Raw genomic sequence first — 27,930 nt, forward strand, 5'->3', positions numbered from 1 at the left:
GCCTCCCAGTGACATCCCCCATCCTAATTTCCCAGAACCTGTGAACATGTTACCATGCACAGCAAAGAAGAATTCATTTTGCCAATGGAATTAAGGTTGCTAATCAGTTAACTTCGAGATGGAGAGATTTTCCTGGATTACCCAGGGGGATCCAGTGCAATCACAAGGTCCTTATACACAGAAGAGGGAAGAGGAAGAGTCAGAGAGGGATTTGAAGCTGCTACACCGCTGGCTTTGAAGTTGGAGGAAGGGGCCACAAGCCAAGGAATGCAGGTGGCCTCTAGAAGCTGGAAAGGCAAGGAAACATTCTCCCCTAGAGCCTCAGGTAGGAACCAGCCCTGAAGACAACTTGATTTTAGGACTTTTGGTCTCCAGAGCTGTAAGAGAATAAATGTGTTGTTTTAAGCCACCACCTTTGCGGCAATTTATTCCAGCAGCTATAGGAGATGAACACATTGCCTGTAACCTCTGCTGTGTGCACAGGTAAATGCTCTCACTAATGGACCAAATGAGGATTTGTTTTGCTTCCCTTCTGCATGGGGGTAGGTTCCTGAGCTGCCCAGTTGTCCCACACCAACCTGGAGCATGAGAGGAAAACCTGAAGGGCGAGAGGTTTGCAGGCTTCAGGCTCCCAGACTGGGTGAACCCTGAGCCCTGTGGCCAGTCTAGGGGTTCTGGAAGTTAGAAGGGCCTGCTTGGAAGTGCACCCCAGTTCTCCCAACTTCAGGCACTTGCCTTCTAGAGGGTCACATTCCCCACCCCAAACCCTTTTAAAATTATTCTTTTCTCGGCATCCTCACTTGTCTCAGCTTTTCTTGGGGAACTTTCTCAAAATCTAGGCACATTCGGGGTTTTGGGACTCCATTCCAGAGAATCCAAGTAAATCCTGGCAATGAGGGGGCATTGGGAAGCCCACACCATCTTCTCAACCACCCTGGAGCATCCTGGCTCCTGGACCAGAGTGGATTTCTGTGTTTTGCAGCTCGGGAGAGAATAAGCAGGGGATAGCAGGTGGCCAGTGGGTAGAGGGATTTCCTGGTGCTGGGCAGTGGGGCCTCCTGGCCTTTGATGGGGTGCCTGTGGCCTCCCCGTGGGTGGGAAGGAGGGTGCTGTGGAGTGCACAGGGCAGGTCTCCACAGGTTCCATGGAGACTTGCCCCCCCCCCCCCCCCGCCCATTGCTACACCCACGAGGCAGCCTTCCGGCCACAGCCTGGCCTTTTACCCCTGGGCTTTGCTTTTATGACCACAACTGTTCATGGCAGCCCTAACTTGTCCTGTGGCCAAGACAGCGCAGACTCACAGTCTTAGGGAAATGTGGGCTTGTCTGGTTTCCCGTCCAGCCCCAAATTCCGGGGAGGTGGGCAAGCAAAGGCTTCTGCTACAGAAACTCCTCTGTCCTTGCTGTCTGGTTCTAACCCCAAAGAAAAGACAGCCTTAGACTGAAAGCACTTGTGTTTCTGCTGATTTATTAGCCAGTGCTGGAAACACAGCTGGATCCATATAGAATGCACATGTAACGGACGCACATCTGGAGGAAACCAGCCCACTTCCCCCCCACCGCCCTGCACCCGGAGCAGTCCACCCTCCCAGACTCGTCCCGCATGCGTGGTCTCGGTGGACCTGTGGCACAGCAGAATATGGGAATGTCAGTGAAAGGTCAATGGAACACCCAGGACCATTCGGCCAGGCGTCCCCCACCTTCGGCGAGAGGTCCCAGGGCCGAGGAAGCGTCTTTCTCCGGAAGGCGGGGTGACCTAAAGCCTGCAAACCTCTCGCCCTTCAGGTTTTCCTCTCATGCTCCAGGTTGGTGTGGGACAACTGGGCAGCCCAGAAACCTACCCCCATGCACCCACAGTCTTCTCAAACTCTAGGAATTCCCCAGAAACTTTCACATCCGAGTAATTGCAGGAGGTTTTTGAACAAAACCGGATTTCAGAGAGTCAGATGCAGGGGGAGGGATGCCTCTGAAAAGCACCCACCAGGTGGAAGCTCCCTGCTGGATGCTGGGCACGGATTTCAACACCTGGCGGGAGCTTGGGAGGTGGGGCGGTGGTCCCACCTCGGTCTAGGCGGCCCTGCAGCTCCTTCCCTCTGGGTGGAATGATCTGGCGGCAGGGCTGTTCCCTGCGGAGTGGGCGGCAGTCAGCCCGAAGCAGAACCCCGGGTCCTTCCTCCGTTAGGCTGGGCAGGCCAAGATGGCAGGTGACGTGGGGACGTGCAGGGATGTTTCTGGACCCCAAAGTGAGTTTGCTGCCTAATGGAGGATTTGAGGGTGGGGAGCGGGAAGTTTGGGGGTGTACCCATGGGCCACGCTGACCACATGGAACAAGGTCCTTCTGCTCAGGAGGGCAAGAGGACAAACGTCTGGGGACCAAGTGGGTTGCAGGTGAGGTACGGGCAGGTCTAGGGAAAAGGTTCCATGTGGAATTTGGGGTCTCTCAGTCTCCATCGCCTGGGCCAATGCCCACCCAGGAGGAGAGGATGGTGGCAGGAGCAGCTCAGGGCACCATGTTCCACCACTTGAAGGGGAAGGGCTGCCGGCGCACGTTGGTGCCGCAGTGCACCTCGCCGTGCAGCATGTGGTAGGGGGTGAAGTCGTCGATGAAGGTGCAGTGGAGGCCCAGCGGCTCCAGCAGGGACCGCACCTTCTCCTCCAGGCAGCAGCGGCCGTTGATGATGGGCCCGAAGGGCTTGGGGATGCCCAGGTGCCTCCCCAGCACCAGCATGTTCACCTGCAGCCGGAGGAGGGGTGGCGGTCAGCACCGGGCTCCACCCTCCTGCCTCCCCCACACCCAGCAGGACCCGGAGCTTCAGGTATTTCTCTTTAGGTGCCTTGAAGAGGCCTCCCCCACAAGGGAATCAGGGCTGGTGAGAACTCTTTCGGCAGTTGTGGAGGCCTTGGGGGAGCACGTGCCCAGCTCACAGTGGCGGCTTCTCTCTGTCAGCTGCCCTCGCTATGGGGTTGTGGCGGCTGCCACGTTTGTGTGACCGGATCCCAACCTCCCGGGCTCGAGCTGACTGGACCAGAGTGGACACCTGGCCCAAGATGGACCTATCGGATTTTCTTTCCCCAGTATCTGAAGCAGATACCGTGGGAGAGTCCCGTCGGCCTCTGCCTACGTCTGCCTCTACAGGGGGTGGCCATATTCATATGCGTCCACAGGGACAGAGAAGCAAAGAAACCCAAGCCGGAGTGAAAGGCAGGGAGAGAATACAGTGTGGATGTGCAGAGAGAAGCAGAGACGAGATGCGTGCACCCCTCCTGAGGGCCCCTCCCTGCCCTTGGGGTTCACAGCATCCTTATATTAAATCTCCCTGTCCACCTGAAGCAGGCTTGGGTGATCTCTCTTTCTTGCAAACACAAGAACCTGAATCAATGCACAAGCTTCTGGGGGCACATATGGAATTTCAAGGCTGCCTTAAACATGAAGAAAGGAAGGGAGGTGGCAGGAGGCTTTGCTGTGAGTGAGGAAATCAAGGCAGTGGGGTTAGCCAGAAAGGGGAAGGAAAATGGGGTGGGGTGGGGGGGTGAGGAAATGATGGTGTGGACAGGCTCCCTGCAAGGCTATGATGACGGGCGATTTGAGGTCCTCAGGAGTGGAAGAGGGGAGGGGGCTGGCTGGAGAGACACATGAGCTTTGCCAGGGGGTGTCTCGGGTGTAACCTCAGACCTGCTGGACTGGAATCCTGGGCATGGGGTTTCTGAACGTGTGCTCCCATTTTCAAGGCCTCAGAGGCAAACCACTTGAGGCTCAATCCAAGACCACCTCTTCCATGAAGCCTTCCCGGATCTCCAGTCCTATCTCTTAGGCTGGCAGTGCTTTGTCCCACCCCAGAACTGCCACATCACATTATCATAAGAAACACGTTATTGGGACACACCCTCAGGGAGGTGGAGAGAGTGTCCCCCTTGCTGGATTCGACTGGAGGCTCCTTAAGAGCAGGGACCTGCCTTAATCCTCTCTGTAGCCCCCAGCGGGCACCCTACATATGTGTGGAACAGATGAAGAGCCACGAGCTAGGAGAGAGTGCAGAGTAGGCACCCAAGCTCCTATTTGATGCCCTGTGCTGAACCCACATGCCCTGATGCCACCATCTATTAGCTCTACACATATCCCTGGGCCCCTGGGAGGAGAGTGGTGCCCTTCCCTGATGGCCCTTGGTCAAGGGCTTGGCTGACGAGCATTGGCAGTGACCCCGATGGTCAGCCAACAGGAAGCCCTGCTGGACACTGTGGGCCTCTGGCACCCACCGCCACCACCCCACACATGCCTAAGGCCAAATCCCTGTGCCCTGAGGAGGGGAGGCGCCTAACTAGAGGAGGGGTGGGCACCTCCCCACGCCCCGCCTCACCAAGTCAGGGAAGAAGGCCACCGCCTTCCTCTTCTCCATCTTGAAGAGCTGGGGTACGTCAATGATGTCACCCTCCTCCAGGCCCAGCTCCCGCTTCAGGAGCTCCCGGTTCCAGTCGATGCAGCTCTGGGTGGGGAGGTGGGGGAGCAGGCAGCGCGGGGGCGTTTACCAGCTTGAGGTGCCATCTCTCTCCTGCTAAGGCCGTGGCCACCCACCTTCCCCCCCTCCCACCCCTCTCCCCCCACGATACACTCAACACACAGGACCTTAAGTCAGATCAGGACCCTCCTCTGCTCGACACTCCCAACGGCCCTGCATCTACTGGGAGTCAAAGCCAAAGTCCTAAGAAGGGCCCCCAAGGCCTCAGGTGACCTGGTCTCCCATGTCAGCCCCTCTTCCAACACTCCAGGCCCATTTTGTCCTGCCTTAGGGCCTTGGCCTGTGCCGTTCCCTCTGCTAGGATGCTTGTTCCCCTCACCCGCACGGGACTCCCCCATTCATTTCTCTCGGGGCTAAGGAGGGGGCTGGAGCCCCTCTTCCGGGCCTGTCCTAGTCTGAGCCTCAGACTTCTGTCCCCCGTCCCTGTCCCCAGCCGCGCCCACCCCTCACACGCAGCCCTCCCACCTGCACAAACTTATTGTAGCTGATGAGGTTTTTGTTGGAGAGGATCTGGTTAATGGAGACGGTGTTGACCAGCTTGCCGCCTGTGAAGGAGCACAGGAGAGACGTAAAGGGAGGCTCCGGGACAAGCCCAGCGGTGCAGCACCTGCCCTGGGATGTGGACAGGCGGAGGCCAGGCACATAGCTGCCGTCCGGGCCCAGTCAGCAGCCCTTGGACTTTTCTGGGCCCGGCAGAGCTTGGCTTGGCCACGGTGCAAGGAGCGGGAGGCGGTGCCCTCCACGTGAGCTCACTGGACGCAGTGAGGCCCTTCATTGGGAATTTACAACCACCCCAGTGTGCTGGGGGATGAGTCCTCTTCTCTGGCTAGTGGGGGAGCTGGGTGTGTTGCCACCTGCCCACCAGGACCTGCCCCAACGGGTTCACCAGCAGTGACCTGTGGGGTCTGGGGACCCGGATCCCATGGGGCCCTGGCCCTGCCCCTCCAGGAGGCAAATGCCCGGCTTTCCTTGCCTGCCTGGTGGAGCACCCATAGGGCTGGACAAGAAGGGGACGCCAGCCAACAGCCCATAATCATCATGCTCCCATTTATTAAACCCTAACTGTAACCCAAGGTACTAGTTATTAACCCACACTACAGATGAGGAAACTGAGGCTCACAGAGGTAAAATTACTTGCCTGAGGTCATGCAGCCTGGAAACTGGGGGCTTGTGATTCAAACCCAAGCCCAGCGCTCATGGAAGGGCCTTACATCTCCACCAAGAGGGAGGAGAGGGCCCCCTGCCCCCACCTACGCAGCTGTAGGCGCGGCACCCCTCCACCCCACTTGGAGACAGACTGTTGGGTCAAGTCCCAGCTCCATCGCCTTCTCACTGAGGCCTCTGGGCCAGTGACTCTCCTTCTCTAAGCCTTGCATTCTTGGGGTGTGAATGGGGTAACACATGTGAAGCCCTTAGCGTAGGCCTGGCATACAGCAAGTGGCTAATCGGTGCACTGTGTTCATGCCTGCACTCCAGCTCTCAAGGGCGTGGTGGCTGCGTGTTGCCTGACATCTGTGAACCCCTCTCTCCTTCCCAGCCGGGTGGGTTGGAATGACCCCCAAATCAACTTATTCCTGACTTGCTCTCTGCAGCAATGGTGCCCCAGGAAAGCTGAGGATGGCATGTCCCCTGCCTGGTACGTCAAATTTGGATGTGAGGATTTTAAGACTTGGGCTGAGTTCAAAGGAGATTAGTCTTGGCCCCTTTGGGGGCAGTGGGTCAGGGGAAGACTGAGTTTCTTCCCCTTTGTAGTTGGGCTCCAGTGTTATACTGGGAAGGGAATAATGGTAGCAAATGGAGAGCAGGAGGACTTGGGAAGTTATTGCACACGGGAGCATCTAGGTTTTGCGGAAGCTTTTCTTTTTGAGGTAAGTTTGGTCCAGAACGTTGTCGGATTCCCATGAGGCCACGAGGCCAGGAAACTTTATGGTCAGGCCAAAGGGGCTTTAACCTGAGACCCCAGGGACCCCATTCCCCCGTTCAGAGGAGAAGGTCCTCCCAGATTCAGGCAATCTCAGGGGAATGAGACAGGAAGAGGATCTGAGATCTCTTTCAGCATGCTTGTGCTCCCCCCCCCCCCCGACCTACCCTGGCCCCAGCGAGCTCTCCCTCTCAAAATCCCTCCAGTACAAAAGGAAAATGCAGGCCCTTGGTTGAAAAAGCAGGGGGGAAATGCCATTACAAGTTCTAAACCAGAAAGCTTCTTGCTTTCTCCCACAGCTTCTCTCTTGACCTGTCATGGGGGGTTTTATTTGTTATTTAATGCCACGCTCCCTCAGGCACCAGGATAGTCGTGGGGCGAATGTTCCCCTCACCCCACCCAAGTGCCTGGATCAATGTCCTGGGCTCCATCGGGGGTGGGGAAGGTGAGCCAGGCATCTCTTCCCATGGGCACCACCCCAGGAACAGCTGGGCTCTAAGGGCATTGCAATCTCCGTGCTAGGTGCCTGGCTCAGGGTGGGCAGCAGGCTCGCCCTACAAAGTCACCCCCCAAACGCCGTGGTGCCAGGCCCTGCCCTGAGATGCTGAGGGACACATGTGCCCAGGCCCACCTTCCCCCATACTCAGGCTCCCTCTGGGGACAGAGGGCAGCTGCAGGCGCAGGCTGGGGCAGGGAGGGGGAGGCCTGGTGGGGCCTGGGTACCAGGGGGCAGGGGGCAAACAGCCAGAGAGCCCGTGGACCGCAGCCCAGGGAGGCTGGGAGTTGCAGGAGGCAGTACCATTTTCAAGCCCAGGCTCCAAGCCCCCTGTAGATGCTCCTATGACCCATCAGACTTCGCTTACAAAGCAGAAGTTATTAGGAATTTCAAGAGAGTGACCACAGTGCATTAAAGCCCAAGCACAGGACCCTTCTGAGCACGGGGTCCTCTGCAATTGGGCTGGTCACATGCTCTGTCCACAGGCCCACAACCCGTCACTGAGCTTCTGATCTCAGCTCTGAAGCCAACTACGGGCTGCAGTGGCTGGTGGAGCAGGGCATGCAATGGCGGGAGTTGTGTGTATATGGGGGGGATCCCAAATTTGGGGGACCAGCCCTGCTTTAAAATTTGTCATCCCTCTCTCAAACCACAATATGTCATGATGAGGTGAGGGAGCGAGAAAGCTGTGACATTACCCACCAGCAACGCCTTCGAACAGGAGGGCCCTGCCGTGGCCCCACTTCTGCTTTTCCTGGAAGAGTTTGAAGCAGGCGTCGGGGCTGGCCAGGAGCAGCCGGAAGCCCTGTGTGGGGAGAAGAGACCCCCGCTGGTTTCCTGGGCTCAGCGCAGCCCACCAAGGCTCAGCCCCTGCCCTGTCTGATGCAGGCATCAGAACCAGGGGTCCCCACCCTTACCTTCCCGTCGGGGGCAGGGACGAAGCTGAGGAACTCGTCCACGTGGCCCACAGCCAACCAGTCCACGAAGAGCTCCACGGGGCTCTGCACCTGCTGGGCGTGCAGGAAGTTCCGCACCACCTGGGTGACCCTGCGGCCACACGACCTGGGGCCCGCGGGATTAACAAGAGAGTTGCTTAGCTAAGGAATCTATGCAGAAATGAATGACAAGCGTTCAAGATTTCTGCAATATCTGCTTTTGTTTTTTAAACAGAAAGCATGCATTTGCTTTTCTAAGCAGGGAAGACTGTATATATATAATATATATAATATAATGATATATTATATATATAATATATATGTATACATTCTATATTTTATATGTGTATATATATATTTTTTAATTCCACCCAGGGTGAGTTCTTGGAGACAGGCCAATCATGTCGGGGAATTGACCCACCCAGTCCTGCCATCTGCCCACCCTTGGAGCTGGGCCCGACAATCTCCAGCAGACTGATTACAGCCCCAGGGGGCCCCAACTTCCTTGCATTTAGCTTACACCCCTCTTGCTACAGCCTCAGGGTCACCTCTGAGGGGCCTCCCAGCCTCTGCATTTGATGTTTATGAATTTAAACCCCGTTCCTCTTTTGCCTTCTGAAAATGCATCTGATGGTGTGGCCCACACTTCCCTCTTTCGGAGAGATTGTTTCTCCAAACACATCTCCGAAGCTCAATTCTTGATTCATCTATTATTTGACCCCAAGTCTGTCCTAATGGCTTGACTGAATTTGGGTGGCTCAATGTTTGGCACTATTCCACAGCAAATGACTATTCCAATATACTTCCTTTTCTTTGCCGTCAGTGGCCCTGTGTCATAGGTTGAATAATGCACAATTTCTAACTGACTCTGTGTTCCTGCCATCTCACACCTTACACCTCCCTTCTCCTGCTCTCAGGATAAGAGCTGATGGTAGTCATTTACATCATAGTATAAACAAGCTTTGACTTCAATGCAATTTTTCCCCGGGCTGTTGAGACTTGAAGCTTTTTTCTTCCATTATGATTAATTGATAGAGGCTGTTATTAGTGACATCTATTTATTTTCAGAATCAGGTGATCTGAGACGACTCCTACCTTCACCCTCTTCCCACTTGTAAAGCAAATGGCCTAGACTGAAAGCTCTCTTTTGTCTCTGCTTGCTCCAGCCTTCTCACACTTCCCGAGGTAAGTCACAGCCTCCCCCCACCTCATATCTAAGACTACAATTTCATCATTTCTTTCTGGCCCTCTGCAAGGGGTGGAATGGTCCCCCAGCCCCCAGCCCCCAGCCCCATCACCACCACCCCAGCCTCCACCCCAGGAGCCCCTCTCCTGCTCCCCTCTCACCCAGGCATGTTGCCCCCGATGAGGATCCTCCCCAGGGGGTACTCTTTCCCGTTGGCCACCACCGGGGGACTGACCTCCAGGTTCCCAAAGGAGTCCAGGCCACTCACCGCCATGTCCAGTGGTTCCCGAGTCACATACCCGAAATCTGGACCCTGGTGGGGGAAACAGAGTCAGGCTGGTGGGGGTGAGGGGAGGTACAGGGAGAGCTTGAACCAGCTTGCTGGGCTCTGAGCTCCTTAAAGATGAGGTAGGAATGTCCTATCTATTCTTCAGATGGGGAAACTAAGTCAACGATGGGGATCTGACCTAGCCACTCTTTCACACACACACAGTGACCAAGGCCAGGAAACTCTCAGGGCCTCTGGCCCTGCTGCCTTGTTAGAGCAGAGGGGGGCAGCGGGGCAGGCTCTGCTTGCTTCTGCACACCTCGTCAGGTGTGGAGCCAGGCCAGGCCCCTCACCTCTGCACGGCCTTCCTGCCAAATCCAGCTAAGGGCACGTATCTGCCTGCTCTAGGGTGGCCTGTTCCTGGGGTCCCAGAGGCTGCTGGTACCCCCTGAGCCTCAGTCTTTCAACCCTGGAAAAGGGAAGAGCTCCCAGGGCCATCCCAGAAAAGGAATGGAGGCTGCACCAAAGGCCGGTGCAAGTTCCTGTCACCTGCGTGGCCCAGCAGGGTTTGGAGCGGCCACCCATCCCTGTGGCACCAGGGCAGTCTCTCCCCCTTTCCTCAGAGGGGCCCTGCTCAGCAACCAGTATCGTCACAGCTACCCTTATCATGTCAGTAACAATGCCAGCTCACGGGGTTGCATGCTCCCTCTGGGTCACATGCACTGTGGTAAGTGCTTCACGTGGGTGACCTCACAGAAGCTTCATAAATTCCCTGTGAGGCTCGAAGAAGAGACTGAGGCTCAGAGAGGGGAAGTGACATGCTCACCTGGCACATGAGTATTAGAGCCAGGTTGTTCCAGCACCAAAGCTCTGCTCTTAACAGCTGCACTCTCCTGCCTCCCCCATCAAGGACTGCCAGATTTAGCAAATAAAAATACAGAATGCCCAGTTAAATGAGAATTTCAGATAAACAGAAAAAAAGAAAAAGAAGAAGAAGAAATTAAGTATAAGTATGTCCCATGCAATATTTGGGACATACTTATACTAAAAAGTTATTCACTATTTTTCTGAAATTCAAATTTAACGGAGTGTCCTATATTTTATCAGGCAACCCTAACCTGTCCCCAAAGAACCCGGTCCCTGATGCTGTCTCCCATGTTCCACATCCCGGTGTGGCCTTCAGGGCATCCAGGATCACTCACCAGGATTCTTTTGTAAGGGAAGTCCTGCAGATCCCCATTCCGGGGGGAGTCAAAGACCACCGGGAAAGTCTTGTGCGGTGCCTGGACATAGCCCAGCTCCATCTCGTCCTGCAAATGGGGAGAGAGACGCCCAGCCGTGGTCAGTCGGCAGCTTTGCCCTCTGGCTCGGGGCGGAGCACTTTGGGGAAGGCTGTTCACGTGAGTTCTCCGATGGCCAGAGGAGGGGGTGGAGGCTCAGAGAGGGCACATGGCTGCCTAGGGTCACATAGCAAGACAGAGGCCAGGAGTGGACGGGAACACGGACGTGTCTTCACACCAGGCCGGGGTTTCTCGATCTCAGCACTATTGACATTGGAGCCTGGATAATTCTGTTTTGTGGGGGGCTGTCCTGGGCAGTGTAGAATGTTGAGAGCATTCCAGGCCCAACCCACTAGATGCCAGCAGCACAGCCCCCGACCTCACGGTCATGACAACAGAAATATCTCCAGACATTGCCGCATGTCTGCTGGGGGGGCAGAGTCGCCTCGCATGAAGGCAGGGAGTGTGTCCCAGCCCTCTGCCATCCCCTGAGGCCCAGCCCGGTTCCCAGCCCCGATCCAGGGGGCGGGCGGGTGTTGAATCGTGGCTGTGGGTGAATTAGAAAGAGCAGTGGCCTGGGTGGGGGCAAGGTCAGGGCACCCAACAGCCCCCGGCTGGGGAAGGCCAGGTCTCCCTGCCGGACAGCGACCCAGCTGGTTCCCGCCCGGTGCCCGTGTACCTGGATCCAACGGTCGTTGCGGTTCTCAGCCTGCGGGCAGACGGTCAGCTTGCAGCCAGCCTTGCTGGCCAGCTCCGCCACCGCGTTCACAAAGCTTCTGTTGTTCCTCACGCTGCGGACAAGCCCGGGAGAGTGGCTCAGGCTAGAGCCGGGGCCTGGGGCCGGAGGGGCCGCCAGGGTCAGAAGGACGGCTACTGCCCCCAGCTCACCTGCACACATACACCTCCAGGGGCGGCAGGGTGCTGGGCGTCATAATCCAGGGTGCCACTCGGAACACCACGGTGTCAGTGAAGATCGGGGACTCAGGGAAATCCTGCAGGGGAGGGCCAGGGAGACAAGAGAGCACTGGACTCAGAGTCCAGAAGCCTGGGTGCGAGTTCAGACTACACCAACCATCATCCTGGATTAAGTCACCTGCTTCTCCGAGTCCTAGTTTCTTAGTAGGGGGGATGTCTGGGTCTTGCCCGCCAGCGGTGCCTGTGGCCACCAGGAATGGGGCCCCTTCCTTCCCCGCGCTGCCCAGCCACCCCATACCTTGCTGGAGTCGTCCAGCAGAGTGACGTGGAAGGAGATGAGCCCGGAGAAGCCGGTGTCGGGGAAGGAGAGGCCCTCCACGAAGAAGCGTTCCTCGTTGCCGTGGAAGCGGGGCACCACGTAGGACACCTTGTCCTGGCCCAGCACGTGCCTGTAAGCCTCGCATGAGTCCTCGGGACCTGGGGGGCGTGGGGGAGGGCGGCAGTGGTTCCCCGGAGGGCCCAGGGAGCAGGAGGCAGGCGGAGGAGCTAGGTGGGCCCGCATCCAATCACAGGTGTCATTATGAGAAGAGGGAAATTTGGACACCGAGACAGACGCACAGAGGAAGACAGAAATTGGAGTGATGCGGCTGTAAGCCAGGGACCGCAATACTACCAGCAACCCCCAATGCTGGAGGGGGACGTAGAACAGACCCTCCCTCGGAGCCCCCAGAGGGCAACCAGCGGCTGACACCTTGATTTTGGACTTGGGCCTCTGGAACTGTGCAAGGATACATTTCTGTGGTTTTAAGCCTTCTAATTTGTGGCAATTTGTTACAGTAGCTGTAGGGAATGAAGACAAACCCCCAACCCAGCAACTCTACTTCCAGGCAGCTTTCCTACAGAATACTTGTTCAAGTTCACAAAATGCCGGTACGAGGGCATCTCTTAGACATTGATCCGTCCATTCAACAAATATTTACTGAGCACGCACCATGCACAAGACACGGTTCTGAACTTGGGACACACCTGTGAGCCAGGTCTCTGCCCTCAAGGAACTCCCATTGATGTAAAATCAAAACACTGTAAACAAATGTAATTTATTCGGGGAGCCAGATACATTACAGCATGCCCATGCTTTGGGATACTATGCAGCTAGGGGAAGAATGAAGTCACTGTAAATAAACAGATAGAAAGATGTGCAGGATCCATCATTCAACAAAAGAAACAGGTTGGAAAGCAACACACACACATACACACCCCCCTTAGAGTGTATATAGAAAAAACCCAAGAAGGACACATGTCAAACTGTTATCCGTGACCACATTTGAAAAGTCAGGTTTTGTGGGTAGGGACACAGAACACTACATTTTTACTTTATATGCTTCTTTATTGTTTGATCTTTTTAAAAAATGAGCATCTTATTGTATATATTTGTATTTTTAAAAGATGTTTTATACCCTTATGTGTGCTAGTTGTGATCATGGCATTCTGACTGTGTAAAGCAATGTCCTTTTTTTTTTTTAATTGCTGCACACTAAATTTTGTAGAGGCAAAATCTGTGGTGTCTGGGATTGGCTTAAAAAATACTTCAGCAAGAGAAAAGGATAGATGAAGCAAGAGAGGCAAATATTGACAACTGCCAAATCTGAGTGACAAGCATATGGGGGTCATCACAGTATTCTCTCTTCTTTTTTGTGTGTTGGAAATTTGTCATAATGAAAAGTTCTAAAATTGTCTAAAATATGTTTGTAAAGTCCATTCATCCAATAAAATGACTTGGGACCAGGGACTGAGCTGGGGGCATGCGCCAATCACTCCCAAAGCCCCCACATCTGTCTGTTCTCACCCTGTCACCCGAGCAGATCCGCCCACTAGCCCTCGGTGACACTGGCGACCATCCCAGGGTGCCCAGCAGTGGGCGGGGACTGCGAGGGGAGGGCACAGACTCACCGCAGGCGTGGAAGACCCGGGCCCGCTCGGCATCGTAGCTGGAGGTGTGGAGGACAAGTCTGTGGTCATCGAACAGGGCAGTGGGGCCCTGGGTCCGTAGGACCATCACGGACATGTCTTCCAGGTCTGGGGGAGCCAGACAAAGCAGGGGGGTGGGGGTGGGCAACTCAGTGGGTCTTGGTCCTGTCCACTGGCCTGCCCAGTCCCCCAACTTCCAGACACCTCCTCCCCCTGCCCAGCCTCTCGGAAGCCCCGGCTCTCCCCAGCCTGTGCGAACACTGGAAATCATCCAGAACCAACCACGAAGACCTAGGCAAATGCAAAATGTGCAGACCTTCTACCTATCCCTGCTCTCTGGGCCTGCATTTCCTCATCTGCCCGGAGAGACCCAAAGTGCAAGCAGCCGGCCTGGTGCCTGCGTCAGGACAGGGGTCCAGAGAGGGGTGGGGAGTAGGGGGACACCTGGGCATCCCGCAGGTGAATGTCCCATCTAAGTCCCAGCCCCACACACTGTGTGACGCCCGGTGAGCCCTGCCCCTCCCTGAGCCTCAGCTTTCCCATTGCTGCAACGAGGGACCTTGATACCCACTTTGGAAGGTGGCTGTGAGCATCACCCGCGTAGAGTACCTGCATACACCTCCGGGTCCTGACCCACCCCCATCCCAGAGCTGTTAAATGAGGTGCAGGGGCTTAGCCTAACCGAGGATTTGGGGCAGAGGAGAAAGTCCTGGATCTGCCAAGGACTGGCTGTGTGACCCTTGGGGACAGACTTCTGACCTCTGAGCCTCGGCATGCCCATCTCTAAAATGGAGTGATGATGCCCTCCTGCTTCAAGGATTTTGGGAAAGGGCCTGGCACACAGTAGGTGCTCAGACCATGTTCATGTCCTCCGCTCCCCCGGGAACGAGAAAGGTGAGTGAGCACATGTAAGGCCCGCTGGCACTGAGGATGTTGGGGGGCAGCTGCGGGCCTGAGCTGGGGTTCGAGGAATATCATGGTGTGGCCCAGGGCTGGAATGCTGGCCCCATGCTCTGCCTTCAGAGTTCCCCTGCCTGCGGATGGGATGATCCTGGACCCCCAGCCCCCTTACCTTGCAGGCAATGCACATGCTGGTCACTATCATCCTGGTTTTCACAGCTTAGATCGTCCCGGTCACAGTTCACCAGCAGGATGGCTCCATGTCCATTGGGCCCCCAGACCCACTGCCGCTGCCGATGGCAAAGCAAAGCCAGTGAGGGGGGCTTGGACCAGACCCTTGCCTCCCCAACTTCTTCCCATCCCCACTCCCCTTCACCCTACCCTATGAGGATAGGTCCACTTCCATTGAAACCCCTCCTGCTCAAGAAACATCAATGGCTCCCTAGTGCCCACACCTTCAAGTCTTTCCTGGCTGTCTGTGATGTGTCTCCATCCAACATCCTTTCTCAGCAGGCGACTCCTAGTTATGTGATCACACACTTCCCACCACACTCGTTCCTCCACTCCTCCCTCCCTGCCTTTGCTCCTGCTGGACCCTCCACCCAGAATGCCCTCCCTCCCACATCTCTTTAGAACCTAGCTCAAGAGGACTTCCTTCCAGGGAGTCTTCTGTGCTCACTCCACTCTCTCCTCCAAACGCCCAGTGCATCAATTGCCACCACAATTCAGCCCAAAGTCCTTTAACAGCTCCATGCTTGGTAGATTTCCCTTTACACCCAGGTCAGGGGGGTGGCTGCAAACTACAGTCCTTGGGCCAAACCCCACCCACTGCCTGTTTTTGTAAATAAAGTTTTATTGGACCCGTCATGCCCATTCCTTTACATATTGTCTATGGCTGCTTTTGTGCCTCAATGGCAGAACTGAGTAGTTGGGACAGAGACGATATGGCCCACAAAGCCTAAAGTATTTACCACCTGGCTCTAAGCTAAACAATTTGCTAACCCCTGACCTAGACTTGAGTCCAAAAGGGCCCACCCCCACCCCAACCTCAAATCAAGCACTAGCCCAGGGCTGGACACATTTGGGCTTGTACTTCTTGGTGATGAATTTTCCCCTGGTGAAAGAAGATTCCCAGCCATGCCTGGTTCCCATTTGGCTTCCCTGACCTGGACATCAGCTGGGAGGCAGGGGGATTCCTGTAATGCCCTTGCCCCTCCTTCGCCTGGCCTGAGAGCAGCTCCAAACCCCACTCCCCTATTCTGGGCCCCAGCAGAGATGCCCTACCTTGTCCACAAAGCCCCCATGCCCCCGGCCTTCACAGTTCAGGTCGCAATCCAGAGCAATGTCTGCACGGGGGGAGGCAGAGGGAGGTCAGCATCGGGTTTCCCGGGGCAGACCTGGGGCCTCTGCCTTTTACCCTTGAACTCAAGGCCCCCATCTTGGGCTGGAAATGACACAAGTCACTTCCAAGACACTGCCCAGAGGGACTGCGCTCACTGCACTAGGGAAAGTGGCCTTGGGGAAGATGGAGGAGGCATCGGGATGGGGCAGAGCGAAGACCCAGGCCAAATGCCGCCCCCTCCAGGAAGCCTGCCCTGATGCCTCCCTCTCCTGCGGTGCTACAGACCTAGAAAATAGACACATTCAACTCTTTCTTATAGTTTTCATCCCTCTGCCGAAATTCCCCATCTGTTCATGCATGCTGTCCACTTTTTCTACTAGAGCCTTTAACATATTAATCTTAGTTTGCATTCCCTGTCTGATAGTTCCAATACCTGAGTCACCTTGCATGGAGTTTATATAATCAATTTATGGAGAATTGGCAGAAAAATTTTAAGTTGGAAAAAGCGAGGTCCAGTTTCATCTGTGCAGTGTGCTTCTACTTGCTTACGAAAAAGGGGGGTATATGAGCATGTGTGTAAACCTGTATAAGCACAGCATAGCTCTAGAGGGATGCTGTTTGGGGGGAACTGGAGGGGTGGAGAGAAGCTTGCTTTTCGATGTATACCCTTTTGTACTGTTTGACTTTTTAAAATGCACACTCCTCATTTTAACTTAAAAAACAAAAACAGTTGCTTTTTGTAAAATGGGCCCTTGCTCAGTGTCACCCCCAACCACCCCCATCTGCTCCCTCAGCCCTTAGTTGAGGCCCCTCGGTTGTGACCCCCAACTTACCAACACAGGTGAGGTAGAGCACTGCGTAGGCCAGGGGCAAGGGCCCCTGCCCGGAGTGGTAGGAAATCTGAACCTGTGGAGAGACGGGCCAGGGTTGTGCCAACGGAAGCCAAGGGCTCCCACCCCAAAAGTCAGGCCTTAGGGGTCTGATGAGGAGGGGAGGGGGCGGGTCTCAGAAACCTCTGTGCCCTGAGGTTTAGCACACCCACCCAGCTCTTCCTTTGGCACTCTCTATGCCATTTACCTTTTGGTGCCTCCGTTGGTCCATCTGTAAAATGGGAACTGTTTGTGAGGGATTCTATGCAGACCCGGGACCCAAGGTCCTGACTACTGTGTGACCTTGACAAATTCTTGCTCCCATTTAGGTATCAGTTTCCCCATGTGTAAAAGGAGGAGTTTGTACTGGGCAGGGTTTAGGGACCCTCTCCAAGCCAACATTCTTATCTGTGGGACTCAGATAGGCCTGGGGGGATCCCAGCCCTCCTGGGAGCTGGGACCCTGGCCACGGCCCTTCACCTCCCTGGCTGCCTCAGTTTCCTTATCTGCAAAATGGTAATAACACAGGTTTCTGCCTCAGAGGATTGTAGTGAGCTTTAGAAATAAGACACAGAAAGGCCCAAGGCTGTAGGAGGTGCCCAAGACTCACCAGCTGCAGTTATCAGTGGGCAGGAGGCACCCTGCAAGGGGCAAGCCCACAGCACTGGCAGCAGGCGGCCTGGGTACAGATTCTAGATCCAAATATCCTTGAAAAAGTTTCTTGTCTCCCCTGAGCCTCAACTTCCTCAATGGAAAAGTGGGCTCAAAATAGTTCCTCCCTTGCAGGGGTGGCCGTGAGGGTTAAAGGAGGAACTCTGTGAAATGCTCAGCCTGGTGCAGGCGGCCAGCAAGCACCCAATAACTCTTACAGGATGAAGATGGTGATGGAGATACAACCCTTCAAGGCAGCCACCTCAAGCCCCCTCCCACCCATGGCCCTCCCCTTAGACGTCCTCACCTGACCAGGGACCCTCAGTTCTCTGGTTCTGATCCCCTCAATTCAGCCAGAGGTTTCAGGGTTCCACGACGGCCACACATTCCTCGGTGTCCAATTCCCACCCCCGTGTGTCAAGCCCCAGCAAAGATGCTGCTCTTGGAAATATCATTACCTGGATCCCAGCCAAAAGGAGGTCGGGGGTCGGTGGCTGCCCCAGGCTGGCCTATGGCCAGTGCCACCCAAAGGGCTGTTTACCAAAATATCACTCCTGATGTGCAATGGGATCCTGCTATCCCCACACACCAAGTCCTAGTCCCAACAGCCTTGATGGGGCATCACCCATGCTAAGCTCAAAGGCCACCTCCATTTCTTCCAGTTTTTAAGTGTCCCCCTGCCCTGCAAATACAGTGAGGGGGAGAAAGGATTAGGGGAAGATGCTGCACTTTGGGGATGCCTCCTATGAAGCAGGTCTCCCAGGCCCCCCTCCCTCCTCTGTCCCTACTTCCTCTCCTACGTTCAGGGCAGTGGAGACCACCTAATTAATGCTTAGTCTACAGCTGGGGAAACTGAGGCCCAAGGCAGAACTGGGAAAACTCCTCCCTACACAAGGGGTCTCGGGAAGCAAGAGAAGGAGCAAACACTGATTCATTTTCTGCTCCCACATCAACTCTAAGAGGAGGCTGCTGATGTCCGCATTGTACAGATGGGAACCCAAGGCCCAGAGAGATTTTGTGACTTGCCTGAGGGCACACAGCTTGGGTTTGTAAGTTGCAGAGCTGGGATCCGAACCCCGGGATTCTAGTTTCTGTGCCAGGCGCTCACCCACTGCGCTACCCCACGCTCTGGGTGGAGAGAGAGGGTGAGGCTCTTGGAACTGGATCACTGCCTCCCCTTCCCCCACCCTCAGACCAGGGGACCAGCTCACATGACTGTCGTTGATGTCGTTGCTGGGGGAGTTCATGACCACGATGATCTCCAACCCTGTGTTAAACTGCCACCGCCTGGTATCCGCACGCTCCCGGCCCCTCTCCATCCTGGGAGCGATGTAGACATCCACACCTGGGGTCCCATAGACTTCGAACATCTCTGTGCCTTCGGGTACCGACCTGGGGAGAACGGGGAGCCATGGGCAGCGCTGGTTCAGATGCATGCATTTGGGCTCAAGAACACTTCCTCCAAGAAGCCTTCCCTGACCACCCCAGGCTGCACAGAGCCTCACATTAAGCTCCTAGGAGTTAGCCTGATACCTGCAAATGCATACACATTCTCACATTCTAAGGGTTTTGTGTTCTTTCACATTTCCCTTGTGAGTTTCTTTACTTCCCAACAGACCTGCAAGCTTCTAGAAGTCAGGACCCAGTGTGTGCTGTATGAGCCCCGTGTGGAGCAGAACACAAAGGACTCAGGGAGCCCCAATCAACAGTGAGGGACGGACCCCCCTTGCAGCTCTGAGCCTGCAGCTTTAAGAAGGCCAAGTTCCATCCTGTCTCATCACATCCCTCCTTAGCAGGTGAAAAGCTTTCCTTGGGGGCTTCCCTAGGGACAGAAATGATCTTTTGTGGAATGTCCCACTGTGTGCCAGGCATCTCCCATTTATTAGCCCCTTTTATCCTTACAACAAGTCTGCAAAGATGGTGGTATCATCCCCATTTGAAGGGTGAGAAAATTGAGGCTCAGAGAACAAGTAACAAGGCCAAGGGCACACAGAGGCAACCACAGTGCCAGGCTTGCACTCAGGTCTCTGGGTCTTTGACACTGTCCCCCACTCTTTCCCCTCCCCCACCCCCATGCTTTTCCACAGCACTGTTGCTGGCAGGGAGGTAGAGGGGACTTGGCACATTTAGTAAAACAACCAGGCATTAATTATAGGATTAAAAGTTCATGATGTCACTGGCCCTGGGGTGGTGGGAGGAGAGGGGTCTGCTGGTCTGGAAGTCCTGTTCAGGACCCCCAGCTGCCTGGTGGGGTGAGGGCCACTGTGCAAGCAGGCACTGCTGAGAGGGGGCAGAGACATCCAATGCTTGTCCTGCCGCTCCAGAGACTGCCGTCCCACCCAGGAGCCGAGGACAGAGCATTGCCCAGGACAGCCAGAGGGGGCTCAGGAACATGGGGTCAGGGGTCAGTGGGATCCCAGGTATGGAGAGGCCACTGTGAGCTGGAGGGGCTGGAGGACTTCCTGGAAGAAGCAGTGGGCACAGGTCCCTGGGACATAACAGTAGTCAGGGCTTGTAGCGCTCTTGCTATGTACCAGTCCTATTTGAGTTTCTTTAAGTATAGTATCTCATTTGATCCTCTCAATATCCAAAATATTGTCACCCATTTTACAGATCAGGAAACTGAGGTTAAGTAACCCATCCAAGGTCACATAGCTAACAAGTGACAGAGCTGGGATCAAACCCAGACCTTCTGGCTCCTAAAGCCTCTCTTATCCACCATCTCCCCAAGAGTAATAACAATAAAATCACAGCCCCAGTAGCCTCGATCTGCCACACTCTTTTGGCAGGAGGAGAAAGCCTTCCCATTCATCAGCATCTCTAGTCCTCACTGCCGCCCCTCACTCCTGTTTACACATGGGGAAACTGAGGCTCGGGGTGGGCAAGTGACACCCCCAACGGGGCCCAGCTGGTTACCCTCCTCCAGGCTCTTTCCATTACCCACCTCCCCTCGGAGGAGAGCAGATGCCCCCAACACACCCTCTCACTCCATCAGCGTGATTCTGCTGCTTCCCAGAGAGCCTGGCAAAAAGGGGGCTAAATCAAGTCCCAAGCTCCACCTGTCAGGCGTGATCCGCTCCGTGCCTGGGTCTCGCCCGGCAGAAGCGACGGATGCAGCTGTGTCTTCTCCCGGGTAGGGTTGGCAAATTTAGAAAATGAGAAATACACAACACCCGGTTGGATTTAAATTTCAGATAAACAACAAATAATCGTCTTGGTTTAAGTACGTCCCACACAGTATTAGTTCCCTCTCATACTAAGGAAGTTTCCCTGTTTGTCTAAAATTCAAATTTCACTGGACATCCTTCATCTGGCAAACTTGCTCCTGAAGCCTGTCATTTCTGGGGCCGGTGGTGCCCTCTGGCCGGCTCTGCCCTGGATGTGGGCCAGCCCTTGTCAGGGGACCCAAAGGAGCCGGAGCGGGAGGCAGAGAGACACAGAGGGACAGAGGGACAGAGGCTTGGGGAGACCCAGAGAGATGGAAAGTCAGCAAGACGGACACAAGGAGACAGACCTGGCCGGAAGGGGCCTCTCAGCCCCACTCTCGGAGACACCTGGCCTCCAGCTCTCCAGGGAAGCTTGTAAACTCTTTATGGGACGCCCCCCCCGGCCCCAGGCTGGTCCTTGGGCCCCAGCCAGCGAGGAGCTGGGGCTGAGCTCCCCTGACAGTCCTTCCCATAGGAAAACCGCACCCCACCCCTGCTTGGGGATATTTCAGCCCAGCTGCCCTGCTTCTCCCTGTGCAAGGCCTGGGGGATCCCCGATGAAGATGGAAGGGCCCTGCCTGGGAGGGCCCCCAGGGCAGTGGCCCCCATAAAGCTTCTCCCAGGGAAGGTGAGTGAGCAAGCTACTTAGGCCGGGCAGGGAGGGGCCACAGAAGCCAAGGGCTGGGGTGGTGCCAGAACCAGAGTCAGGAGGCAGCCCTAGAGCAGGCTGGGTCCCACGCCGGCCGGTGACCTTGAGTAAATCACAGCCTCCCTGGCCTCAGTGTCCTCACCTGTAATATGGGAATAATGACACCCACTTAGCCAACCTCCCAGGCAATTGTGGATAATAGATAGGAAGGGCTGGGAAAACCACAGACCCAGGAAGTGGGGAGGGGTAATTAAAGTTAATTAGGGTGCAGGATCCGGTGGATGGAGGCAGGTGGAGAGAGAGGGCTGGAGTGGCTGAGGAAAGCCCTCCGGAGGAAAGTGACACGTTCCAGGGACAAGGAGGAGACACGTTTCAGGGGAAGGGGCTTTCACCGTGGAGCTTTAGGAGGTCAAGTTTAGACTCGAGGTGTAACAAGCTCATTTTTGTTCCATCCTTTAGTGAACAGGGAGCCAGCAATGGTTCTTGACTGGGAGAAGTAACATGACAGAGCTGTGGAATGTCACTCTGGTGAGGCGGTAGAGCCTGTGGACTCTGGGGCCAGGCCGCCTGGGTTCAGATCCCAGCTCCACTACTCATTAGGCATGTGACCTTGAGGAAGTGGCTTAGCATCCCTCAGCCTCGGTGTCTACATCTATAAAAGGGGTTGATGAGAAAATTAAAGGAGCCAGAACACGTAAAATACAAGGAGTGAAAGTCAGAAGGAACTGAACCCATGCCCTCGTTTTACTGCTGGAGAAACTGAGGTCCAGAGAAGGAGGTGTTCATGGCCGTACTACATGTTAGGAGAAGGGAGAGCACTAGAAGATGGGGCTCCAGACTCCCAGTCCAGTGCTCACACCCTTACAGTGGAAGCAATGACTTAGAAGATGAAAGGGGTGGCTGGTAGGGGAGAGCCTACATCAGGTACTGGAGGACCTGGATTTCCCATTTCCTGGAGGACAGGGGACACAGCTGGAGCCTCTTCTGGATGAAGTCCTTCTGGCCAGGCCACCTCGAGCTGCCAGCCTGAGTCTCACATCCCAGCTCTGGGCTGCTCTAAAAAGTGCTCCCAAACCAACCCTGGAGGGAGCACCCCTGGCTGTCCACACTCAGATGTCTGAGGCTCTCCCAGCACCCCGCTGCCCCAGCTAACTTGAGGACCCTCCTAGGAGGTGGTAGGGTGACAGATGGTGCCAGTTCGTCCAGGCCAAGAGATTTCCTGGGATGCAGGACGTTCAGTGCTAAAACCTGGGATGAGAGGGGCCCTCTAAAAGTGGCCCTGGCCTCATGTTGAAAATGCAGATTCCCAGAGCCAGAATGCTGCAGGGAGGCCTGAGCACCTGCATTTTAAATGATCAGTCCGGGTGATAAGTCTGAGAACCACAGCTAAGGTGGGATGTCTCAGAAATGCTGGGCGCCGGCCCCCCTGGGGAGTGGGGATGACACAGTGTGAGCCCACCCCCCTTCTGAGAACCAAGACAGGTCAGGCCTTTCTTTCTGCTCTTATATCTTATCCTTCAATGGTGAGGACAATGATGGTGACAGTGGAGATGAACACATCTCCCCACGGCTGATGATGCCAGTACAATCACCCCTACTTTACAGATAAGAAAATGGGCTCAGAGATGACAGACGACTTGTCCAAAGTCACATGGCTCATGAGCAACAGATCCAGGACTCACACCCTGGTCTGTCCCCACTCTCCTGCCCAAACCCATTTTCTCCCTCTCTGGGAGGACAAAACCAGGCATTTCAGGAGCCAAGAAACTGACAGGAAAGATCCCATGGCTGAAAATAGAAAGGTTGACGAGATGGCCCCAAGGACCTCACTGAGCTCACCCCCAGGCCGAAGAGACCAAGGCCCAGGCAGCTCGGGGCTCCCTGTGGAAGTACCAGGCAACCTTCCCACGCAGTAAGCCCCAGGCCCCAGACCCCAGCCCCTGCCGGCCTCCCTAACAGAACCAGGTCGAGAAATCACTGCCAGCCTCAACAAAGCCAGGTCAAGAAAATCCTTCGTCCTGCATTCTCCCCAGCCCTGGAAAAATAGCAGCCTCTGGACAAGCCCCTTTTCCAACCCCGAATGGTTAAGAGAGTTGAAGAAGCATTAGTCTTCCAGGACCCAGTCTTCTGCCCAGCTCCTCAAAGCCTGGCTTCCAATAAAATCAGGTGTGGACAGAGGAAGGGGAGCCAGCTGCTTTGTCGAATCAGGGAGGGGGTGCTGAGGCCTCCAGGAACAGAGTTTGAAACCCGCAGGTCTATGCCAACCCCTTCAGGGTACACATGGGGAAACTAAGACCCAGGGAGGAGCAGGAAGTTGCTCAAGATGCCACAGCAAATGGTGGCAGAGTTGGGCCCAACACTCAGGGCTCCTGACTCCCAGGTGTCCTGAGCCCCTTGGCATTGTTAGGTAGCTCCTATTGAGCAGGGGTAGCCTGGGCTGCTCTCGGCCCTGGCTGCACAACCAACCCCAGCTGGTCTTGGAAAAGTGACGATGCTGCCTGAGGCCCACAGCAGAGCAACCAGATCAGACTCTCTAGAGATGGGGCCCAGACACCAACATTTTCTTAAAGCTCCCCAGGTGATTCAAATATGTAGCCAGGGTTGAGCACCTCTGAACCAGAGACAAGAGGAGATGACAGCTCATGGCCAGCCATAGTCCCTTAAGACGCATCTGGAGGGAAATGGGCAGCCACTGCCTCCTTAAGTCCTGCCCAATGTTTCTTAAATGCCTTCCACCTTTGCCAAGTGCTGCTACTTGGGATCATTCCAAGAGGGGTGAGATATGCACTCCCAAGGTCAAGGTTGCCCCCCTTAGGAGTATCTGTGCTGCCGTCAGGAAGGGTCTGGGGGAGACTCAGGTCCTCGACACTTCCAGGTGGAAAGCCACCTTTGGGTGGGGCCTCCTGAATGCAGGGCCTACCAGCTGCACATCTGGGAACACCTGGAGTTTGCCTGGTAGGACAGGACTTGGCCCTGGAGCCAAGCCTACCAGAGGCTCCACAAACATCACCAGGTTCCCCAAACCAGATGAGTCGCAGGGCCTTCTGTGACTCAGTTTCCCCTTCACCAAGAACTGGTTTCTAGTTTCAGCTCTGCACCTAACTCACTGCGCGACCCTGGGCAAGTCACGCTCTGGGCCTCAGTCTCCCCACATGGAAAGTGGAGGGGTAAGACCCAGAGTCATCAGTCAAGATCAAGCAGATACCTCCACTGAACCTCTGAGGTCTCTCCTCCAGGCCCATCTTGTGACAAATCCTGAAGGTGGCCAGCTTCAGGGGCCCATCAGCCACATGGACCAAGGGCAGCAGCAGCCTGGGAGACTCCAGGAAATATTCCCATGTTTTAGGGGCATGCCAGCATTTTCCATTCTTACCATTTGGCCAACAGCTGTGCCCCTGGGGGTGCACACCACTCCTAGAGGCCATCCTGAGATTTGGATTTTGCCTGGTAAAAACCAAACCAGATTTCTCCCACTCTAAGATTTTGCACTAATGCCCAAGAACCATATCTTGATGCTGATGTTCAAGCATCAAGGAGGAGCTATGTGGGATGGAGGAAACCACCCAGCTTTGGAACATGAAGAGATCTGGGTTCAAGCCCAGCTTTGCCTTGTAGGACAGGACTTGGCAGGCCAGCACCAGCTGAACCTCCAATTTTGCATCTGTACAATAGAGACTGTAATAGCTACCTCCAGATGCAGTGAGGAGTAATTGAGGCACCCCTTGCCCAGTGCCCGTGTGTACTATCTTCCTTCTCTTTCTCCCATTCTAAGGAAAGGAAAGCCCCCATCCCCAAGCTGTGCCCTCTCCACCTCATCTGAAAGCAGGAAGACAGGGTTTAGTCCACTGCCACAGATAGAGAGCCCAACACCTTGCCTGTGTGCTCATCCTTTAAGGCTCTGCTCAATGTCTCTCCTCCAGGAAGTCTGCCCTGATTGCTCAGCCTACAATAATTTCCTTTTCCTCAACTCCTCTGTCTCTGCAATATGGTTCAGAAGCTGTCTTGTGCATGGCAGGCTTGGGGCCACTCAAGGTTGTCCACAGGCCCAGGACAGAGCCTTAGAATGATGATGAAGGGGATGAAACTTTCCATAATTGAATGTTCACCAGTTCCCCGGCACCGGCTATGGACTTTACATGCACAATCTCATTTCATCTTCCCGATATCCCTTTGAAGGAAAGGCCAAAGGCTGTGTGACCTCGGGCAAGTTACTTAACCTCTCTGTGCCGCCCTTTCCTTATCTGTTAAATGGAGAATCATTGGGAGAGTCAGTTAACATATGTAAAGTGTACAGGACACTGACTGGGATGAAGAAATAGAGACTCAGAGAGGTTAAGTGACTTTCCCAAGGTCACACAGCTGGTAAGCCGCAGAGATGGGCTTCGCCACTATGCCCACCAGTGCCCTTTTGTCTTGTTGGGCCCACAGTCTCAGCGCACAGGAGGGCTAAATTGTGGCAACTCCATGCTGAAAGGGACCTTGAGATAACCCAGTCCAGCTCCCCTTATGAGACAGTCCTGCCTGCACTGCACCCGGGAGAAGGTGGTTGCTGCCTCTTCCAAGACTCCAGAGAAGAGGGTCCTCAGCATGCAGGGGCTACGCCTCCTTGTTCACCCTTGGGTTACTGTGCCTGGCACACACAAGCCCAAAAGAAATACTTGATAAATGTGGGCATGAACAAACAAAAAGGTCTCCAGCACCCCTAAGGTGGCCTGGTCATGGGGCCCAGGAATCCCTAGTTTGAAGGTGCTGGAGCCTCCAACCCCACCCTGAGGTCATTCCACCCTCAGCCTCCTCTGCAGGTTCCCCATGCTATGGCCCATCCCATTCACGTTTCCTGAAGACACAGCTGCCTTTGCCTCTCCTTGCCCCAGCAGGCCTCCAGCCTCTAACGAAGTTCTGCAGGGGAGAGGCCAGCCCCCCCTTCTTGGGGCAGATCAAATGGGAGACACAGCTGCCCAAAGGGCATGAGGCAGCCAGGCCAGGTGAGTCACCCCATGGGCACGCGGCCCTAGAGGAGGCGGTAGTACCAGGCGGCATAGGTCCCCAACCCCCTCGTCGCCCCTCCTGGGACAGACAGCCTCTGTGTCTGTCCCCTCCTTCAAGAACCCCAAAGTTCCCTTCCCCCTCCTCACTGCCCACCCTGCCTCAACAAGGCTTTAGCTCCTGGTACCTAGCTGGGCTGGGCCTGTACCAGACTTGGTTCCCTCTCATGACCAGCTTCTCACTCCCTCTCATCTAATACCCTGGGACCAACCCTATCTCTGCTTCCAAGTAAGTTCGCTCCAGTTTTTCAAGTCTTAGTCTGGGGCAATGGTTCTCAACCAGGGGCAATTTTGACCTCCCCCACCCCCACAGGGCACATTTGGCAATGCCTGGAGGATTGTTGTCACGAGTGGGGGCATGCTACTCACATCTGATGAGTAGAGGCCAGGGATGCTACTAAGCATCCTGCAATGTCCAGGACAGTCCCCACCACAGAGAATTTCCTATCAGTAGTGCCGAGGCTGACAAACCCTGGTGTGGGGCTAGGGGTTGGAGACCCGAGAAGGGGAAGCAGGTACATGCCAGCCTCCTCCCCTCCCAGTGTCCTGGTTACCTGTGTCCCCAACTCAGCCTCAGACCTGGGAGCCCCTGGAGACTCCTCAAAAACATCAGATGCCAGCTCTGAAAACCCTCCCCAACTCTCCTTTGCTTCCTGGGAGAGAGAAGGTGGAGCCTTGTCTCCAACCACCATCCTTACGGGCATGGCTGGGGCACACAGTAGGGGTGTAATGTATGGGCATTGAATGGCAGAAGGAAACCAGATGAGAAATCCCTCCTCCTCAAGTGGCAGAGCAGCTAAAAGCACAGACTCTAGAGTAAGACAGTGAGTGGGTTTAAATTCCGGCCTTGCTACTTAGTAACTGTATGACTTTGAGCAAATGACTTGCTCCCTGTGTGCCTCAGTTGTCTCATTTGTCAAGTGAGATGTGCTAGTAATAAGCCCCAGCTCCTAGGCCTGTTGTGAGGGTTAAATTTGCGAATGCTTGTCAAGCTCTTAAAACAGTGCCTGGTACATAGTTAGTGACATATGTGATTTAAAAAAAAAAAAATCATTGGTGCTCTGTTTTCAGGCTTTGTAGGCTGAGGGTGTTTGTGTCCCTCCCTTTTCTTGTGTCCCCCAGCCAGACCACCAGCCTGTAGGACTCTGGACAGAGAAAAGTGCTCAGCATCCCCCTCCCTCAAGGCACCTCCAAATCCTTGTACCAGAGCTCAGCCCGCTTCAGCCTCCAACATTTCATGCCCCCCAGTCTTCAAGAAACCCCACCGAGAAAGACGAGGACCAAGTATCCCTGACTGGCTGCTGTTCTGAGGCCGAGCTCCAAAGAAGGCAGTCAAGCCAGGCTCGAGCCCCAAGGGTCCCTGCTAACAGGGAGGAAGTCTCACTGGGGTCAGCATCAAGGGCCCGCAAACCCCAGGGACTCAGGCTCTTACCCATAAATGTCCACGAGGGTCTCCACGCCAGCCACACACACGGCACTGGTGGGAAGCTCCAGGGACACGCGCACCATTCTCTGTATCGGCATGTTGGACTCGGACCTGCGTGATGACCACGGGAACCCCAACACAGAACCAGAGGTCCCTCGGGATGTGGTTTAAAAGGGCCTGGCCCCACCTCTCCAACATCAGGGTGCTAGCTCATTGGCTTTAAGCCTGGAAGCCCAGCCCCTTCCCAGAGCTGGGAACTCAGGATTGGCTGGAAGGGACCCAATATTTCATATGAACTGTTGCCTCCACCCTGGCACCCAAAGAGTTAACTTCTCCATCTAAGGGAAGCAAGTCCCCACT

The 27,930-nt window shown here is 55.1% G+C and overlaps 1 protein-coding gene across 1 annotated transcript; it reads right to left on the reverse strand.

The window, feature by feature from the left end:
* Positions 1 to 1,520: 1,520 nt before the first annotated feature.
* Positions 1,521 to 27,668, reverse strand: PADI3 (peptidyl arginine deiminase 3). Its single transcript, XM_037828381.1, has 16 exons — positions 27,577 to 27,668; positions 18,456 to 18,636; positions 16,558 to 16,630; positions 15,667 to 15,728; positions 14,555 to 14,672; positions 13,465 to 13,590; positions 11,813 to 11,991; positions 11,488 to 11,591; positions 11,279 to 11,390; positions 10,522 to 10,629; positions 9,213 to 9,364; positions 7,848 to 7,992; positions 7,633 to 7,735; positions 4,979 to 5,058; positions 4,355 to 4,480; positions 1,521 to 2,733 (listed from the first exon to the last, which is right to left on the reverse strand). Exons 1-16 carry the CDS (start codon positions 27,666 to 27,668, stop codon positions 2,500 to 2,502), a joined length of 1,995 nt encoding a protein of 664 aa, XP_037684309.1. The 3' UTR covers positions 1,521 to 2,499.
* Positions 27,669 to 27,930: the final 262 nt, after the last annotated feature.

This window comes from Choloepus didactylus, chromosome 2 (assembly GCF_015220235.1).
Source record: "Choloepus didactylus isolate mChoDid1 chromosome 2, mChoDid1.pri, whole genome shotgun sequence".
NCBI classification, from domain to species: domain Eukaryota; kingdom Metazoa; phylum Chordata; class Mammalia; order Pilosa; family Megalonychidae; genus Choloepus; species Choloepus didactylus.

What these genes read in the sequence shown, in the direction of transcription:
- PADI3 (XM_037828381.1), bottom strand. Translation starts at nt 27,668, where the DNA reads ATGCCGATACAGAGAATGGTGCGCGTGTCCCTGGAGCTTCCCACCAGT. An exon ending in TCCCTTACAAAAGAATCCTG is followed by an intron (nt 9,365 to 10,521) that starts GTGAGTGATCCT and finishes TTCCCCCACCAG; the next exon opens with GGTCCAGATTTCGGGTATGT. An exon ending in GCTACAATAAGTTTGTGCAG is followed by an intron (nt 4,481 to 4,978) that starts GTGGGAGGGCTG and finishes CTCCCCACCCAG; the next exon opens with AGCTGCATCGACTGGAACCG.